Source organism: Corvus hawaiiensis, chromosome 12 (genome assembly GCF_020740725.1).
Source record: "Corvus hawaiiensis isolate bCorHaw1 chromosome 12, bCorHaw1.pri.cur, whole genome shotgun sequence".
Taxonomy (NCBI): Eukaryota; Metazoa; Chordata; class Aves; order Passeriformes; family Corvidae; genus Corvus; species Corvus hawaiiensis.
The window spans coordinates 13,109,237-13,123,664 of NC_063224.1; the positions used below are offsets into that span (position 1 = coordinate 13,109,237).

A 14,428-nucleotide genomic window follows, 5' to 3' on the forward strand; every position below is an offset into this window, starting at 1 on the left:
TGGCTGCCAAACACTGAAGAGCTGATAAACACCATGTGCTGTTAACACTATAAAGTACAATCCCACTGCTGCTTGCATGCAAATAAATAATAATAACTCAGCTCTTTGTCCGCTTTTTCATGTGTAAGTGCATTTGTCACATAGCATAGTAACATCTAAATCATTTTAGTAAAAGCACTAGAAAGGCTGAAACATTACCTGCAGCTACAATTAAGAGGAAATTTTACTGTTTGGTGGTGTTTATATGATTTCCTTATTTGATTTTTTTAAAAAACACTTTTAAAATGGTGTGATGCTTAATCACTGTTGCTGGGTTTCACTTTTTAAAAATTTTTTACTGAGTTATTTCACCTTCCTAAGGACTGAGGGATTGGCCTGTAGGCTAAAAGTTACTGTGAAATACTCATTAAATCTTTTCTTGCAGCCATTACAGACACAGATATCTTTTTAATGTGCTTGGTCAGTTTTGAGGTCACTATTTTTGTTACTACTCATAAATCAGTAGCAAGTATTTTTAGTGTCATCAGTGAAAGGTTAATAGAAGGCCATAATTTTCAGACATACCTCTTTCGATTAGCTGCTCAGAAATTTCCTTAAAAAGGGGGTGTAAATTGTTCTACACCGAAAACTGGAGACTTTGTCTGAGTCCAATTTGTGCATAAATTGGAATTGTCTTTCTAATAGACTCTTTGGAAGGTGTGGGGTTGCCTTCAAGGTAATGATTTAAACATAAACTGACCCTTGATGAGGGAGCTGGAGTTTCAGTTTAATGTGTTTCTGCAGTTTTCCTTTGCCTTCAGTGCCTTCAAATTCCACACAAATAATTCCTTCATAACAAGTGCCTTTTCAGAAGATGTATGCTGCTGACAGTTAATATAAAATTATTGCCCCTGAATGCATTTTTGTAATTACTTCCCAGAGAACTGTCTTTGTGTTAGAAGACATTTCACACTTTAGTAACATAAGTGTTTGGGGAGAGCATGAGTAATAATTACAGGCAGTCTTTCAGTGAAAATAAACCTAAAAATTATAAAAAAAGCTAATGTTAAAGTTGGTTAGAGACAGTGAGGAATTTATTCATCACATTATGCCTGTCTGTATATTTTCCAAGTTTAATAACCCTTCAGTAACTAAACTTAAAAAAGCCATAAAGAACAGAGAAGCTGCTTTCTAATTTTTAAGCAATAATGAAAAGTGACATGCTACTAGAGACAGAATAAAGAAACTTAATCTGAATGCTCCTGTAGGAAATTTCTGCTATAATGGAAAATGAAATGGCTCAAATGGCTCACAGTTTGATCAATAAAAAAATTAACAGCATTTATTAAAAGGTTTCTCTAGTATGTTGATTAAAGGATACTATGGAAGTCTTGATCCAAGAAAACCAGGGTTGTAGGGTGAGTCTGTGTATGTGAATGTGATGTGCAAGAATCATTGACTGAGCAAAGCCTAATGGGTTTCAGGTTGGATGCTGGATGTAAATAGATGGGTCTAGAGAGCTTGAAGCCAGGACCATCTGTATAAATAGACATTGTTCTGGTAGTTGCTACACACAGCAGTAAGGTTGGATTTGCATGGAGGCAAAGATGGCAGAGTGTTGCTTTCACGGGACAAAACAGGGCAGTTGTGTCTCTATAGCAGAGATAACTCTCTAGAGATGTAGGTGGGCTCAGGTGGAAGCAAGGCACTGCAAGGCAAGAGGTTTACGTGTGTTACCCATTCTGTGTGGGATACCTGTGACTGCTACAGCAAAGGAAGGTGCCATGAGCTGCCAGTCCTCTGGTGTGGGTTCCTGCCACTTTCCATGCCTTTAAACTCCAGGTAGACACTTGAGGTTTTCTTAAACTGCTGCTAATTTGAGAAAGTCACATCCTGTCTGAAGGAAGATGGACATTTTCCCTGAGAAGTGTTGGTGTACGTAAGCTAAGAGAAGGCTGCTGAGAGGAAGCTGTGGGATGTGCAGGGCTGTCAGCACCAGTTCTGTGAGTGGTACAGGGCCGGCAGAAGCAGGAACAGTGTTGGTGCTGGCAGCAGTTATTCCTGGGGTGCTTGGAACCCCTTTCTCAAAGAGTGTGTGTACCAGCAGATGTAGAAAGAGGTGCTGTACCCTACTAAATTAGTTTTTCTTTGCCAAGTTGAAGAATGCTGAGAACTGTCCATTTACTTAGAAATTAATATAATTTAATACGTACTGGAGTGTAATAAGGCTCTGTTGTGAAATGTTGTCATGTGTGCTTCCTAAAGTCTCTGACTTTTGTATATTTTATTGTTAGCACTGTTCACACAAAATAGTATTACTGGTATAATCTGTGGTTTATCCCATGGGTTATTATGCAGAGATACGCAGCACTGAGCACTCTCCCTCTTCCTTTGCCTTTCCAAAAGCAGCTCTTGTAGCCACCGTTGCTGCTTGTTGGTGGAGGCTGCTGTCAGAGCCAGACAAATGACAGCTCGCAGAGGCTGCAGTGGCCATAGCCCTAGGAGGGCATGAGGAGGTAACAATATGCAATTTTCATGGTTCGAGGGTAGCCTTATCCTACTGTTCTTCATTACAGTACTGCAGTGAGATCAATTTTGTTAAGTTGTAAGTCTTAGGAGGCCAACACCATTAACTACATGCTGGATCAAATAATTTTTTTGGTATTATGATTGTTTTTTTCCCCTTGTTGAGGGAAGGAAAGATCTGATGCATGGATCTCTTCAGCCTGAGAGAAGCACTGCATGGCAACTGAGTGTCAGCAGGATTGTGTGCCTGCACTTTGCTCGCTCTGCCCTGTCACGTAGTCATCCCATGTGATTTACCATTGCATGACTATACTGTGGTGTTTCACGCATTATTCCTTTCTGGCTCTTTGTTTTTCAGCTAGGCACCTTTTTTCTTTACCACATGTGGTTCGACACCATGTGAAAGTAGTGTATGATAGAGCACCAAACCTGCTTGCCTTTGATGCACATAGTGATGATTTGATGTGTGGAATGAGCTGCCTTTGATACCTGGTCCTGGTCCTGGGATGCAATCCACGCTTTCTGACCTGGTTTGCTCGGCTGGAGCAGATTTTTGGCAGCTTTGTGTGGGTATGGCTGCAGAGGTTACAGCAGCTCACAGGGGGGCCCTGGCCCATTGAGAGGCAGCACACACACATATCTGTGCTCCAAATGGAAGTGTTTAAAAAAGACAGTTTTTGAAATGTTGAGGAGCTACAGAGTGGGAGTACCCAGCAAAGGCAAGACTTCACCCTATGATGAAGATTTCAGTTTAAGTTTGTTTGTGATTTAATTACTGAAACACTAGTGACTTTTTTGGCATTTGTTCATTCTTTGATCACAAGTACAGAGAACTTTGGACTCTCTTTCTGTGTTACAGTGCTAAAGACAACACTAAAATGTAACAAACCACATAAAAGTAGAAACCTCCCCCACACTGATTTGGCATTTGACACTGAGCAAAACATTCACTAACGAACGTTTAGATTAGGCTTTTCCTTTAAGTCATTTGTCTCTTTTGTTCTCACTTCCTAATTATGGATGAAATTTCCTTTCCTTTTGTCTTGCTGGGGTAGCCCTGTGGCCGCAGAGCAGGAAGGCTGCACCCCTGGGTGGGCACCTCTGGGCTCTGCCAAGCCCCAGGAGGTGTCAGTTGTTTGCCAGCACCCATTACTCCTCCAGCAATAAGCTTTTATTTCTTCAGTACCATGTACTTTTATCACTTGTCCTGCACCTCAGGAAAACTTCTAGAAATAACCATAGTCCTTTGTGAGACCTTTGTTTGTTTTTGTTTGGGCTAAGGTAGGGAGTGAAGAGGTGCTTCTTTTCTGCTCTTTGTTTTATGTTTTTCCCTCCAGCTGTCAGACCTGAGCAGTGCATGTGCACGTGTGTGGAGATGTTTATGTGGTGCTTTGCAGAGTATAACTTTGCAGCCTTAGCTCTGTGTGACAAAGTTGCTGGGATAGAAAGTGCTGCCTAGCACTGCATCAGTGGGTCCCTGCTGAAAAGAAGCAACTCTTCATGGAAGCCCCATACTTGGACCTATTTAAAGACAGGCATGACCCTGCACTAAATAGCATGTTCCTAAGAGCAGTCCTAGATTTAAAATAAATCCCAGGTTCAAAAAGTCCACAGGCTTAAAAAAAACCTAAAGAAAAGTCCCAGAAAATTTACTGGCACAAAGATAGGCTTGCTGGCTGTGTATTGTGTTGATAAAATAATAAATTTAAACTGTCCATAAGTGATGCCACAGAGAAAAAATAAGCTGAGGTTGATTTCTTTTCCATTTTTCTGGCTCATGTATTGCAAGGTGTTACCCATTTCCAAGTGTTTCAGTGGAAATTGTAGGTAGGCATCAGCATCTTTTCCAGTGTGGCTCTGGCCTTGCTTTGCTTTCAGTCCTGCCCCACTAACCAAAATCCCCAAAGCAGTTTGCTGTGACTCCCGTGACTGGGCTGTCACTGTGGTCCTGGGCTGAGGCTGTGCCATGCTGAGCTCCAAGCACAGTCCCAGTCTGGCGGCAGGGCCATATATCCCAGGCTGACTGAAGCAAGTTGGAAATCTGCTCTTGACTTCAGCGAGGCCCAAGCTAAACATGGTACATGTAATCCATTTTCAAATATTTGGCTTTAGGAGTGCATTGTTCCTGTAACAGAGCTGTTCTGAATGCAGCTCAGAAGGCATTTCACTGACTGCAACTTTCAAACTGGGCCTTTGGGAATTCACTTTTTCAGCTTTGCCAAGTTTGCCACATTCCTTGGACCACCAGGTCAGGCAGGAAAACTCCCAGTTCTTGCTATGTCTCCTTTGAAATAGTAACTTTCTAGAGCATAAGCTGGCTTGTATAGAAAAACCAAGAGTCATAAACAACATTAACTTTAGTGGCAATTAGAATAACATATTCCTGACTGTTGGCCAGATTGTTTAGGTCATAAGGTAAAATATTCTTCTTGTGTAAAGCCCTGCAGGCCTTCTACTGTTCTATGGGGGGAAAAAGGTGGGGGGGGGGGCAAAAAAAAAGGAAAGAAAAACAAAAAAGCCCCCCCTGCCCTGACATTGCTGGTAGTGAGGTGCACTTTTAAGACTGACTTCTCAAATTGTATCTTCTCTTACTTATAAAAGAAGATTGTTAGAACCACCATTGGATATGGCAGGGTCATTTAGAAATTACTCCTAACAAGTGTTACGCCCTCAATTGATCAGTGTTCATTTATCCTGATCATTTGTCCTGTTGGTGCCAGCAGTTCCCTTCTGCTGGCATTTGCCCACAGCCTTGTGCTGAGCACACCACCCCAGTGTGAGCTGTGTGCCTGTGGCACCGTGCTGCACCCGCAGTGGTGTTCAGTGCACAAATTCCTCCAGGTTGGTAACTGTGCTTATTGCTAATTTTTTACGCAATCTTGATAGAAACTACTTACTATCAAATTAAGCTCACTAAAATCCAAGGCTTAAAAATCAAATCTTAAAAATTAGCTGTGTAAGTAAATGCGTCTATCTGTGCTTGATGCCACAAGGCAGCCACTGATCTTTAGAGACAACAAAAGGTGCTGTTGGCTCTGGCAACCAAGAAGCCCCTCTGCCTGGTGGTGCACAGACATGTCCCCTCAGAGCCAGGTCCTGTTCCAAAGCCACACCTGCTCCTGGTGCCAGCAGTGTCTTGGCCTCCTGAGGTGACCCAAACCCCTCTGGCAGCATGCTCGCACCCAGGGGCGAGGTGCTCCTGCAGTTCTTGCCAGCAGGAAAATTGTAGGTTAAATTTGTGAACTGCTACAGCAGAGCTCTGCAAAAACGAGTTCCCGAGGAATGCTTGTGGCCTGCTGTCCTCATCAGGGAAACTGAGCTCATTGTGGGAGCAGCTGGGCTGCGTTTGAAGCTTTTCCTTGCTGGCTGGACCACCCATTCCCATCACTGCCCTGGTTGTTTTGCTCCCCTGGGCAAGGAGCAAGTGTCTCCCCAGGGCCACCCGCACCCCACATACCCTGCTGGCAGCCTGTGGTCAAAAGAGTAGAAACAAAGGTCAAAAACCCAAGAAACACCACAGATTTTTCTCAGCAGTGTTTGATATTCACAAGGCAAGCACCAAGTGTGCAGCTCTCAGCAGAGGAATCTGAAGACCGTGTTGTTTGAAGGACAGTAACACTGAGGTGTGGCAGACGTGTACAATTCCTTCAACTTGCCAAAACCAGAAAAAAAACCCATTGTAAAGCAGTGTTGTATTTGCTAAATAATTCTGCAAGCTTCACTCTTGTGTTTTTTGACATACAACTCTGTCAAGCAGCAACGCTTTTGAGAAGTTGCCTAGAGGATCAGATTTCCCATTCAACAGGGAATTAAAAAATGTTTCTGGAATTTTGCTTTGCAGTCAGAATCTATTTTCTTATCTCACATTGTACAATTTATTTTTCCTAAAGCAGTGTGCTAAATTATTTGTTATTGTTGGACTCAATTGAGCAGTTTTATCCCTGGTGTAGTCACGAAGTATTGGAGTAAAACCAAGGATGAATTTGTCACAGTGTAGTCACCAGATCAGCTGGTCTTTAGGTTAACTCTCAAAAGAATTTCTGCTAAAAATATTAGTGAAGGTCCCTTAAAGCTCCCCAAAGTTGCCTAAAAGCTTTCTTCTTCAGGTTGTGGCAAAGTCGGTTCAGATGTGCTTCTCTGGGGCCTTTGTCAGCAGGCGGCATGGACGCAGGTGCCAATTCTTTAGGTTACATTTATACAGTTGGACTCTTTTTATAGGTTTCTGTCATAAAACTGCAGAGTTGACATTCTGATTTATTAACTATCAAGTCTGCAGGACATACAGGCTTTAAAAAAGATTGAATGAGCTAAAATGTTTGTGATTGCAGTCTGGAATGAGACACTGTATAAAGATGTGCCAAGTAAATATGACAAAATGCAAGTGATAATTTGAATATGTACATTAAATGATGTGTGAAATAAAGCAAAGCTAGCATAGCTCTAAATGTGACTTATTATTTGGTGAAATAGTAATATAAGAGAACCAGAATTGTGGGTTTTTTTCATTACAAGACATTTTTATTTAAGGAGGAGTCTATAAAATATGAGGTTCAGCTAGTGGCATTTTATTGAATAAACATAGTATGGATGATGACTTACAATATAGAGTGCTTAGTAAGTGATACGTTTTATAACTAAATCCTTAAATTCATTACTGCTGTGTAAGTGGCATATCTGATTTGTTAAGATGAATATTATATCTTGCCCTTAATGGAAATTTTGTAGTAGAAAGGTATGTATAATTTAGCAGTAAAAGAATCTGAAAATGTGCAGATCAGTTAACTGCTAAGAGGGATGCTGTGACACACCACGAGCAGCCACTGATTTTTAATATTTCCATTGCAATTGGAAGGGTACGTCATGTTATGAGTGCTCCATGGAAAGCTGCAGAGTGTTTTACACCAGTTGATTTATGTTACCATGCGCAGAGCAGAAGATGGTATGAAATGTGCTCTGGCTGGATAGTGGTAGCACAGCTCTACTAATGTGTGTGTCTGAATTGCAGTGCTTGTGATAACCAGTTTTCATCTTTAATAAATTTTATTTTCAGCTTTGCTTTGTGTTCTCAGCATTGCTTGTCCTTAATCTTTTTGGCGCTGATCTAATTTTAGAAACAATTCATCTCTCTGTTTGCTGGTCTTTTCTTAATGCCTTAAAACCCAAATGCATCCCAAACCAACAAGGTGGCATCTCCCTCTTACCTGGCTGAGTGCAGCTCCTGGGCTTTTTGGGGTCATCCAGTGCGTGAGGATCTCTTCTGCTGGAAGTCTGTGGTTCTGTTTCACTTTCTGAATGACTTCCCAAGCGTTCCCATCATACCAACAGGGTGTATTAAGAGTGTGAGTGCTGGCGGAGGCAAGTGAAATAGTGCAGGTGTAGCACCTGGGGCTGTATCACCTGTGTTGGGGAACCTCTGTGCAGAAGAGATGGAGGCAGCTCTGTTTCAGCCGGTCACCAAAGTCTGCTCAGCATGGCTAGTGTGCCTAATGGATGCTTTCCCTGCTGAGAGGGCAGCAGGGACTTAGAAGGGAATTTTCAGCTCTGGTACCTCTCCAGAGAACCCAAGTGAGGGTTGTCACAGTGCTGCATGGACTGGCTTCAGGCACGTCTGTGTCCACTGTGGCCAAGGGGGTGTCCTGGAAGCAGGAGGATGTGGCTGCAAGCTTATCCCTCATGAAGGCCATGGAGGGTGTACTGGGGGGAGTGAGCAGCTGTCCTGCCACCCACCCCATGGTCAATGGAGAGCCAGCTGCCCCCTGTGTGGAGCTGCCACCTGCACAGCCCTGGGGTGCTCGATTCCCTACACTGGGGAGTTTCTGGAGCTGTCAGAGAGCTCAATCTCCCTGTGCACAAATGCAGATAAAAACTTGGGGGGGTTGGCAAAGATGTATGTCCTAGCCCACACTCTGGCCACAGACCAAGATAAAAAAATATCTGAGAGCCCTGAAGGTCAGATGCAATGTGTCTGCTCTCAGCTAGGTCAGCACAATGTCAGGCTCATCTGCCCCACTGAGTGCCTCTCATTAGTTCAGCAAGACCTCTCATGTCCTGGGGTATGTGTGTGCTTTGGGATATTCAACTAGAGTGTTTTTTTCTCTTGTTGTTACTAATATTGGGGCTTGGGGGCGGTGGGAAGAGGAGAGCACTGAGAATTGAAATTCAGCGCATGCCTTTTCTTTGCGGGCTGTAATTAATCTTGCCAATTTTTAAAGCTTTGAGAATCTGGTTAAGTGATAAAACACTAACAACTTTATATGACAGAGTTAGAGGCTCCTGCTACACACCCACCAGAGAAGATTAGGAGACAGTGTTTGCAGGATTCGCACTAAGCAGCAGAGAATACAGTTGAGAATTGTTGCACCACATGATATAAAAACCACATTAATATAATGAAAGGTGTCGGGAATAATGTGAGAGCGACTGTAATTAAATGTATCTTAATAAGCACAACATCCTTCTTAAAGCTCTTATTTTTCAGACCTCTCAAACTTAGAGGATGTTCTTGCTGTTGGCAGGTGGCCTGGGAGGAGAGCTGGAGAGCGAAGCGAAGGACAGCCGGGCCCTGGAAGAGAGGAACAGTGTGACGAGCCAGGAAGAGAGAAATGAGGAAGATGAAGACATGGAGGATGAGTCAATTTACACCTGTGATAACTGTCAGCAGGACTTCGATTCACTGGCAGACCTGACTGAACACAGGGCACACAACTGTCCTGGAGGTAATGTTAAACTAGCTGTACAGTTCTGACAGGTGGTTAGCTGGGTAATTGGACATAGCAACAGCTTGAGGCCTCAAGTGAGATTAAAGAATTAATAATGTAATTTTACAGTTAATGTAATTTTATTGTGGTGCCTTGGGTAGCCTTTGTTCACTCCTTTAATAAAATTAAAATAAAAGCAACAGCTTTCCAATTGGAATCTGTCAGTAATTACGTTAGACAAAAATGTTGTGGGGTTTTTTAATGCTAAAAGTTTCAGGCAGGTATTTTTCCCTCTCGCTCCAAATGTGGGAAGATTAAAAAAGTTAAATGACTGAAATGTGCAAAACTCCCAGGAAAAAAGGCCTCTGAACCCCGTAAAAGAACATGATGATTCCTGAGATTAAAATTCATAGTGCGAGTTCTGTAATCCCACCCTAAAAATACAGCATTCTCCCTAGGTTATTATTACATTGCCTTTTGAATTTTATGGAAGTGAGGATGGCATCAGCCTACGCCGATCTTGATTTTACTTTTTGTAAAGTAAGAATAAGCTCAGAGCACCGGTGTGAACAATTGCAACATACCTTGCTTTTCCAGGGCTGCCTCTGCATGGCCAGCAGTAGCAGCAGGTACTCAGCGGAGCACGCTAAGCCAATTTACAGGGGTAGCAAAAAGCTTTGCAGATTTTACGAAAGATTAAATAAGATCTTAGGAGGGGGAGCACAGAATATGTTCATATGTATTTAAATCAGAGATTCTTATCTTTCACCTTCCCAGAGTTGAATACTCTGCCATCACTTTTCCCTCCACACTAATTTAAATTATTTTTAGGCAGTTGCCGTTATGGCAGACGGGTAGGTCAAGGCTGGCAGAAGGCAGGAGGGTTAGTTTCTCGTCTGGTGCAGCAGTATCCCATCATCTTTCCCCTGAGTGCATATTCCTACTGGCCACTTAATATGTTTTGTAATTAGTCTATGTTTTCTGCTCTCCTTTTTGGGCATAAGTAAAATGATGCTCAGCAAAGAAAAATACAAGGAGTGGAATACAGCAAGGGAGGGAGGGTCAGGTGGAGGCTTTGGCTTGGTCTGACTCCCACCCCAAGAGCACCCTCCCTTGTCTCACTCTGGCTTGCAGAGGAGAGGACCCCCTGCTTTCATTCCCATCTGCTTGCTGGGAGGAAGGACAGAGGCATGTTGGGGCTTTTCCCCAGCCTGCAGTTGGATAGGGATTGCAGTCCTAAGCCTGCCCCCAGGGCTCCTTCCTCTGCACTCTCATTTAAGCCCTACACAGGCTGCAAACTTGAAAGTGCGTAAAATCGAAAGGCCACCTCTTGCAGGGTAATTTCCCAGCCAGCTGGCAGCCACAGCACTGGCCTGAGACTTCTGCACATGGCACTCTGCTGCAGGGGAGTAAGCAAGAGGATGTAACTTCCTATTCAGAAAACCCCATGTTTTTCAAACCGGAAGGCAAAGGGCACAGCCCGTGTGGACACTGGTCATTTTCAAGGGAGAAGCGCCCTGGGCAGCTGCTGCTCCATCGCTGCCTGGTCTCCTCAGTTGTGCTGGGACAGCTGCTCATGGTGCTGGGGGTGAGCCCCCTAAAAGGAGGCTCTTTTTAGCCCAAATGTCTGCTTGGTTCTGGCTCCCTGTGTGGTCCCCAAACAGCTGTAATGGCACAACTGGCAGAGTGGAGCACGCACTGCTGATGGGGACTCCAGAGGAGGAACGTAAGGTTATGACAGGTGACAGTAGTGCTATGAAAAGGAGCAATTTTTTTCCAGAGGCAAATCTGCATTAAAACATAGCAACCTAGAGATTCTATTCATGTAAATTCAGTGTTTTCACGCCTCAGGTTTTTTTTACCCTCAGTGTAGTATTCTGTTAGTGAGACTAAGAAAAATAAATTATATTTTTAGGGATATATCAAAATAATTTGTCAGTATTCCCATTGCTCTTCTTGATTGCAGGTAACATAATTTTGTCTTCTTTTACTGTCTTCACATGTGCTGATGATTTGCAAAGACATTTTGTCCCAAAAAGGCACCATATAACTATCTGCATATACATGAAATAAGTCTCCATGTGAGGACAATCCTTGTTCCAGAACAAGAGTATCTGTTTTCTATTTAGTTTAATTCAGTGTCCTGAAGTGATTTTAAGTAAATAGGAAGATTGCACTCATATATTTTGGAATGAGAATGTTTCCATGAAGACAGTCTGGAATATTGCTTGATATTCACATACCTCATCTTGAGGTAAAAACAACCCTTTCAGATACACCAGTTTAATACATGGTCTGATAACCATGAGGATTTTTGAGGAAAACATGCAAAATGTGTGTCTTTGTCCAGTTCAGCTAAAAAGACTTGCACCACCTGGGTGAAAATCTAAGACCTCCTTAGAAAGTGTGTTATATTTAAATATTTTACCCTACAAAAAAGCTATTTGCCTGTGTCCTTAGTTACCCTGCACTCCTTTTGCCTGTGATGCCTGCCTGACACACCCGAGGTTGTAATGCAGTGCCTGACCTCTTGGCAAGCTAGATTTTCATGTCTTAATCTGAAGCAGGGCTTTCAGTCATGTCTACATGGCTCCAGATCAATACAGGTAATATTTGTAGTAATAATATCACCAGGCTGATAATACAACATAACTAATGACTTCCTTTGGGATACTGAAGTTAGGAAGGTATTGTAGCTCAGGAGTGTTGCAGGATTACAGGAGATCACTCCAAAGAACAGGATAAACCATCTATTTCACTGGAATCCCTTAGAAATTCATTACAGAGTGCTGAAGTTATAATACAGTTTCAATGCAGCTGCTTTGACATGTAAGGAAGTAACAAACAGCCATTCCCCCCCTTGCTTTTTCATGTATTTCAGACTTGTTTCTTTGAGGACAAAACACTGCTGAAATCTAGACATCTCTGGTAGCATAGGTGCATGGCATTCCTTTTGATGTCAGTGTAGTAGAGATGTTCTCCTTCTGACAGAATTAGGTGCCTTTTATGCCTTTTGCTCATGACTGATGTCTGTGATTGCAGGTTGTAGGTTCCCAGTGTCTACGGGGATCTGAAAAGGGCCTAAATGGGGGCCTAAATTGTACCAAAAGAACATCACATTTCCTTACTGGCTATGTCTTCCCTTGTCTCCCAGCTTGCTCCCACAAATGAATTCTCCTGCAGCAGTCCTGGAAGCAGTGCCTTCAACAGCAGCATCTTGAAAAATAGTCTGAGAACAAATAAAAACACCTAGTGTATACACTGGCTGTGTTAAGCTTTTAAAATTACTTTACAACTCACTGGTATCCCATATCCTCTAAACTGGAGAGGACTAAGTAATTGCCATTGGCATGACATGCAGCCTTTTTCATATGTGTTTTTGCATGCTGCTGTTACAGTGTAGGTATAGCATGATGCTATCTTACAGTGTTAGTGACAAGAGTAAAGAACTACACATGGATTTACAACTTAACTGTGTCCTACAACAAGCACCAGAGGCTCCCTACATCAAGCAACTATTCTGTGATATATCATTGTCTGGTGGCTGGTGCCAAGCGGTTTGTTGTCAGATAAAAAGTGTCTAGAATGTCACAAGCTTTGTCATTCTGCTTGTGTGTTTTAATCTACCTGCATTAGTCTGAGTTTAGCTCCAGTATTTTATTGTGTTATTTTTGCTTCCTCCACCCCTTTCCTCCATGGGTCAGAATAGTCTCAGGTAAACTTATTTCTTCAGATTCTCAAGTGAATGTAGAGTGTTTTAAAGCAAATTAACACATCAATGAAGTGGACAGAAGTAGGTTTTGGCGGGGTCTCTGAGCATTTCATGAGGTCCTCTTCTGTTGTTGATAACTTTACAGGTTGTCTGTTTCAAACAGCAGCAGAGCTATATATGGATATTGCCAGCTTGGAAGCAGCTGATTTTTCTAAACTACTGTACGGTAGGAACTAGTTTATAATTAAAGTCTTGCAGTTGCTCCTTTTAAATGCCCTGTAACTTGTACACTAGGCTTACGTTTGAAACGAGGTACTGTAACTGTTTCATGCTAGTGTATAATTTTGCATTTTCTTTTATTTCACCTGCTACAAGTATTTTAATTGCCATGCAACCGTATTTGCGGGATGCTTATCCAGAAACACATATACAGCAGCTTGTCAACAAGTGACAATGTCTCATGAATGTTTTTGTCAGGTGGCACTTTCTACTTCCCACTGACAAAGAGAGATGTCTTATATACATTTCCAAAATTAGCCCTTCCCAAAATTGTAATCTTTGGTTGCACCTGATTGGCAAGTCAGAGATTTTTCTCTCTTTTTGCTGCTGCTGTTGTTATGTCTTTAAATTAATGAATTACTGATTGTCCTCCACAAAAGAAACTGAAATACAGTTGTGAAAAAGCAGTGTGGAAACTTAATTATACACCTAGTTTATACAGCTGTGTCTCTAATGACCTAGTGGCCCTAATTACTGTGTTGTGACTCAGTCTGAGTGCTCTTGTCCTTGCCAGAATTCTGCTCCTTTCTCTTAACCTGACTAGTGTTTCCAGCTTAAAAAAATAACAAGTTTCCTTTTTTTGTTCTTTTCTGCGTTGTCGTGCTGAAATGCAGTTTCCCTTCTTTCCAGAGGTCATAGCAGTGTTTTAAAATTGGCACCAGAAAAGCTCAGTAATATCACAAACTGTAAAAACATGGATTTTCCCTGGAGTCCTCAGTTCTTGCTGTCTAGATCTGAAAATGGGCACCGGGGCAGTGTTTTTATTGTCAATCACTTGGAGGGCTCCAAGTGCAGATTCCTGTCCTTAGTTTGTCACAGACATCCCCTCTCCAGGTGCAGGGACAGCACAGAGCTCCCCAGGGCTCGGCAGCTGCCTTGGCCACAGTGTCCAGGTGCTGCACATCTCCCTGCAGTCAGTATTCATGCCCTCTGTGTTGAGATCTCTGAAACCCCACATTGTTGTAGGGGTACACGTGGCTGGGTGGTCTGAGGTCTGACTGCCCTGACTGCTGTCACCACACAGGTGATGTTTGAGTTTTCCCGGAGGTTCCCAACCAGCCTGCAAAGAGGCTTTTTCTAGGACTTCTGCTTGCATGTGCCAGAAAATCAGTGTGCTGATCAGGAGCCGTGCTGACTGGCTTTCTCTGCAGGTGCTCAGTGAAATACGTATTTATCTTGTAGAACATAAAGCACATTCCCACATCTGAATTGGGATCTGAAGACAAGCAGAAGA

General features: G+C 42.7%; 1 protein-coding gene across 3 annotated transcripts in view; it reads left to right on the forward strand.

Moving 5' to 3' along the window:
• Window positions 1-14,428, forward strand: part of ZNF423 (zinc finger protein 423) — a 230,245-nt gene that overhangs the window by 60,425 nt on the left and 155,392 nt on the right. Inside the window, exons 1-3 of one of the 3 annotated variants that reach the window (XM_048316787.1) lie at window positions 8,820-8,915; window positions 9,021-9,221; window positions 13,061-13,141. In XM_048316787.1, coding sequence (XP_048172744.1) covers window positions 9,125-9,221; window positions 13,061-13,141 — 178 coding nt within the window. In that variant the 5' untranslated portion in view covers window positions 8,820-8,915; window positions 9,021-9,124. Of the gene's footprint in view, window positions 1-8,819; window positions 8,916-9,020; window positions 9,222-13,060; window positions 13,142-14,428 lie in introns of those variants that run through there. The other 2 variants (XM_048316784.1, XM_048316785.1) reach the window with 2 other exon arrangements.